The sequence below is a fragment of the Trichosurus vulpecula genome, chromosome 2 (genome assembly GCF_011100635.1).
Source record: "Trichosurus vulpecula isolate mTriVul1 chromosome 2, mTriVul1.pri, whole genome shotgun sequence".
Lineage (NCBI taxonomy): Eukaryota > Metazoa > Chordata > Mammalia > Diprotodontia > Phalangeridae > Trichosurus > Trichosurus vulpecula.
In genome coordinates this window covers 85,658,111-85,663,775 of record NC_050574.1, presented here as the reverse complement: position 1 = coordinate 85,663,775, position 5,665 = coordinate 85,658,111, and the positions used below count along the sequence as shown (strand labels likewise).

General features: G+C 38.3%; 1 protein-coding gene across 1 annotated transcript; it reads right to left on the bottom strand.

The window, feature by feature from the left end:
- Positions 1 to 1,268: 1,268 nt before the first annotated feature.
- On the bottom strand, positions 1,269 to 2,213 carry LOC118836587 (olfactory receptor 52K2-like). The gene has a single exon (XM_036743832.1). It carries the CDS (start codon positions 2,211 to 2,213, stop codon positions 1,269 to 1,271), a length of 945 nt encoding a protein of 314 aa, XP_036599727.1.
- Positions 2,214 to 5,665: the final 3,452 nt, after the last annotated feature.

Genomic DNA, 5,665 nt, shown 5'->3' with positions numbered 1-5,665 from the left:
GGTAAGTAATAGGGAATTATTTCCTGAAATAAGTTAGCATTAAGGTGATTACCAGAGATCACAAAGAGATCTATTCCCATCCTGACAAAAGGTTGACCAGATGAGCTTGTAGATGCTTCAACGTCTGCCTCCTGAGACCCACAGGGAATGGTTATGGGTACCTTTCCCATCCATCCGAAAGAGGTAACATCCAATTCAGAAAGTGGAAAGTAGATGCTCACTATAGTGAGTGGCCCACATAGGGCGGGATTTGACTCTTGCATGGGCTCCTTTGGCTCCACTGGGCATTTGCCATGCTAGGTCTTACAGTACCAAGGCACTGATTTAAAATTAATAAATGTTCTGTGAGTCCAAATCTGATCAAAAGGTAAAAGAATAGTGAGACTGATGTCCATCTAAGATATGGATCAATTAAAGGACTCAGGTACATTTATCTAAAGAAGGTAAACTTATGGGATATTATAATAGCTGTGTAAAAGAAAAGTTGAATAGAAGGCACATTGGAACTTGTGTCAGAAGATGAGGGTTCAAAAAATTCCCATAACTCCAACATCATGACCTGTGCTAGGTACATAGCAGACACTTAAGAAATGTTTAATTATCAGTATATAAGTATTTATTGGACTCCTAAATGTTTAAAAAAACTAATTTGTCTTCTCTTATCATAGAATACTAGGAATAATGAATAGGAGATAGGGAGAAGCAGATTTCAGCTTGATGTAAAGAAATACTGTGTATGTAAGTATGTGTGTGTATATGTACATGCATGTATATGAATGTTGCTGTATGTGTATATGTGTGCATATGTATGTGTATATGTGTGTGTGTGTGTGTGTAATCAGCTTTTTCTATATATACTTGGTTCCTCACCATAAAATGTCATATAATATAGTTGTGCTTTAAGTCTTGCCTCAGATATATACTGAGCATGTGATCTGGGTCATGCCATTTACTCTCTCTGTGCCCAAGATGACTCTTTACGATGATATCTTGTAGAACATTACAGAAAAGCATTAGTCAAGAAAATATGCTTATTACCAGTTCACTATATCAATTAAATCAGAGTTTTTGTTTCCCCCAAAATGTGCCTGCCAAGTTGGCAGGTTCCCAGATTAAAGAGTCTCATGAGATCAACCCAACCAATCATGGTACATTTTTCATGAACAGAGGGGAAAAATATCTAATGGAAATTGTGAAGGACATACCTGTATGAGATTTTATTCTTTTGTCCATATTGGCTCCCCCAGAGACTGAATCAATAATACTCTTTACAACTTTGGAGGACTTAGAATTTGGAGGAATCTTTCCCGTATCCTCCTTGTCATTACTCCGTAGATTATGGGATTCAACATAGGTGGAACTAAGAGGTAAATGTTAGCCACAAAGATGTGGACATGGGGAGGAACATGGTGACCAAATCTATGAGTGAGGAAGGAGAAGAAAGCTGGAGTATATCCGGCTAAGATGGCACAGGCATGAGAGCCACAGGTACCCAATGCCTTAAGCCGGGCAGCCTTTGAGGGGAGGCAGAAGACGGCATATAGAATAAAAACATAGGAACAAATTATTAACATAAAGTCCAGACCCCCAGTAAGAAAAGCAACTGTTAGGCTATAAACTCTGCGTACTCTAATTGGGGCACAGGCCAACTTAATCAGAGCCATGAATTCACAGTAAGTGTGAGAAATGATGTTGGTCCTGCAATATGGAAGCCCCTTCAGGAGAAAGGGATAAGGGCTGAAAAACACAGCTCCTCGGAGGACAACAGCCAACCCAATTCCTATAATGACCTTATGAGTCAAGATAGTTGAGTGTCTCAAGGGTTTGCAAATGGCCACATAACGGTCAAAGGCCATTGCTAAGATGAAACCAGATGCCATGCTGGACATCGAATGGATCAGGAACACTTGTGTGAGACAGGCTTTAAAGGAGATTTCCCTGTCTTTGAACCAGAAAAGGCTGAGGAGCTTTGGCATGGCAGTGGTACAAATAATCATGTCAGCAGCTGCCAGCATGCAGAAGAAAAGATACATTGGCTTATGAAGCCTGGGGTCAGTCTTGATGATGAACAAAAGAGACAAGTTTCCCAAAAGAGCCAACATGTATACAAAGCAGAAGGGAATGGAGATCCAGATGTGGAGAGTTTCCAGCCCTGGGATGCCAATTAGAATGAAGGTGGCAGGATGTAAATTGGTCCAATTCAAACCTGACATGGTGGGGGCTGCCAGTTGATTTTGGTTTAAGGTAGGCTCTTCATGTACCTTTAAAATAAAAAGAAAGTTCAAGAGCATTTCAAGTTACAAAGAAGCATCATTCAAGGAACTGAGAGCTTAGCAAATAGATAGCTATCAATCAAGTCATTTATCATCTATCTACCATCTACATATGTACACACACATATGTTTATATATGTATGTCTGTCTCTCTGTGTGTATCTATAATGTAGATGTCATTTTTCTCTCTGAACAATCTATCATCTATCCTTTGTCTAATTACCATCCCTCAGTCGTCTATCAATTATCCATCTGTATATCATGATGTCAAGCAATGACCTGGGTTCAGAAATTTATAGGGAATTGTTGCTCTGGAAGCTGATATAAATCTGAACTTTATTGTGCATTGCAGCAAACAGGCAAATAAATGGATAAACACAAACATTCTATAACAGCACAAACTGGCAGATGTTTCTCTCCACAGATACAAGAAACTCATCCAGCATAATGGGGAGGGTGATGTGTCCAGTAGGAAAGATGATCAAAGGTGGTGTTTGGAGGGGAAAATATATGTGATAAGAATGGGTTTGGTTGAGAAAAGGTAATTGGTGCCAGATATGAGAGGGAGAGTTCTTAATAAGAGACAATTGTGATGCAAAAATTCTTGAAGTCAATTATTGATGGCAGGGTTGGGTGAAGCTTGAGTAGGAAGATTTCTTTATTGGGACCACAAGATGGGGGACGATATAATGTTAACTCTCAAAGTCAGCAGAAGAAAGGACTAATTTAGACCCCTGCAGCTATTCAAGAGTTTCATCCAATCAAAAGTTGCAAGCATTATATGTCTGAAACCAAGTTAACAGATTGAAATGGTGAAGTACAACCGATCTGCCTATGTATGCTTTATGCGCATTAGGACCACATAACCTAACTAACTCCATACCAGGGTGCTATCATTATAAATAAAACATCAAACAATATAAGGTTCAAAATCACCACACTGTCTAATTATTTTTTCCCCATTTTATTTAATGTTATAAATACCTGTGTTTGCACAGGTCAACCAAGTAGTATTTCTCTGGGGAAAATATTCTATCTAAACCCTGAAGCTCCTAAAATGACTAAATTCAGATACTCAGACAGTATGTGTGTAATAATTCTTGGTGAGATGAATTGACTGCAGACTACTCAGAGTAACTGTAGTGATAAGAAAGACTCAACATTTGCTCTGTTGGTATTAGTCCAAGATAAATGGAGGAATAAAGGAGGATATTTGCTTTCCTTTCATAAGTTCAAAACATTAGGTCCAGGGAACTTCAATAGAGTATATCATAACTGAGCAATTGTCAGTAACCTCTGAAACACCATGGGAGAGAACAGAGGTACCCATAACAAAACAAAATCCATTTTAAATGTGAAAGAGTTGCATCAGAGGATTCTGGGAGGATGGCAGAATAGGTTAGAAAACTTTTGGCTCTCCAAATTTTCTCCACAAAGACAGAACATTCCTTCAGAGGGTATGTAGAGCAGTAGAAATAAACAAAAGTCAGGGTAAAGCAGTTGTTGTCTTAAAGCAACCTAAGATGACCCCAGGAAAGATCTGACCCCTAGGGACAGAGGTTAGGCCTGAGTGATGTGCAAAAACCTCTAGCCCAACTCTGCAGAACCAACAAACAACAAGCCTTGGGGGAACAGGGCTTGGGAGGCAGCCTCAGCCTTAGAAACTTTCATCTCACAGACAGTGTTGAGGGTCTGATGGCTGAGTAGAAGATTGAAGAACCTGCCTCTGCTGATGGGCTTCAGGCATATTTGTGCTGATCAAACATGTCCCAGGCTGGGCTTCCACTGTAGGGGAGAAGGAGCTAATACACACCTGGTGAGTGCAGTAGTGGAGGGAGAGGGACCCTGCTGGCAGTGGGAATTTTCAGGCAAGCAGAGTCCCTGGTTTTAGTTCCAAGGAAGAGAATGCAGCCGTAGTTTGCAGCCACCAGTGGGAACATGATCCTTTGCCAGACAGTATGACCTGGGGCTCCGGTTGTGGGTAGGAGTGAAGAGGTTAGCTCAAAGCTGAGCCCAGGAAAGACATCAGAAAATAACAGTAAGAAAGAACTGAGGCTTTGGGCATCATACCCTATACCTTGGGACTGGCACTTGATCACACTAGGAGCCACTAACAACAAACAAAAATAAATAAAAATGAGCAAGCAAAGGACAGAGAACTCAACCATAGATAAATATTATAAGGATTGAAAAGATCTGGGTTCTTATTTAGAAGAAGATCATGGAGCTTAAATATCCACTCCTTTTTCAATGAGAAACATCAAATGGTTCCAAGCACAAAATGATTTCTCACAAGACCTTCAAAAGGACTTTTAAAATCACATAAGAAAGGCTGAAGGGAAAAAAAAATAAAGGAAATCCAAGAAAATCAGGACAATTATGAAAAGAAAGTCAACCAACTTGAAATAGAGAATCAAGAATTCAAGGAAGGAAATAATTCCTTGAAAACTAGAATTGGGCAAACAGAAGCTAATGACATTCTAAGACACAAAGAAATGATCAAACATAATCAAAACAATGAAAATATGGAACAAAATTTGAAATATTTCATCAGAAAAACAACTGATCTAGAGAAGAGATCAAATAAAAATAATGGGACTGCTAGAAAATTATGATTTAAGAAAGGAATCAATACAATATTATAAGAAATTATTAATGGAAAATGCCCTGAATTTCTAGAACAAGAAGTCAAAGTAGAAATAGAACAAAAATCCACTGATCACCACCTTAAAGAGATCCTAGAAGGAAAACTTACAAAAATGTCATAATGAAATTTCAAAACTCCCTGGTTAAGGAAAAAATATTAAAAGCAACAAGGAAAAAAAAGCAACTTAAATATTGTGGAGCACACAAGACCTAGCAGCCACTATGTTGAAGGATCATAGGTCTTGGAATATTATATTTCATAGAGCAAAAGAACTGGGGTTACAACCAAAGGTAACTTACCAAACAAATTTAACTACCATCCTGAATGGGGAGAAAAAACTCATTTAAAGAACTGAAAGAGTTTTAGGTATTTGTGAAAAAAACAGCAAAATTTAAGAGAAAATTCAACAAATAACATTCAGGAGAAATATAAATTTTAAGGACCAGTTATATGGGATTCAATAAGGTCAAATTGTATACTTCTTATATATGAAAACATTATCGGTTCTTTTATGACTGTCACTTTTATCTGAGTAGTTTGAAAGTAAGTCTTGGGCTAAGCTAAGTATGATGGGGTGGTTCTAAAAAATAAACACTGTAGGGAGAGATGAAAAGGAGCAATTATCTCATACAAATGAGACAAAAAAAAGAAAAAATGGATATGGAAGAAGCTAGCAGCAGGGAGGGTGGGTTGTGCTGAAACCTCACTCTCATCAGAAATGGATTATAGAGCAGACAACATATTT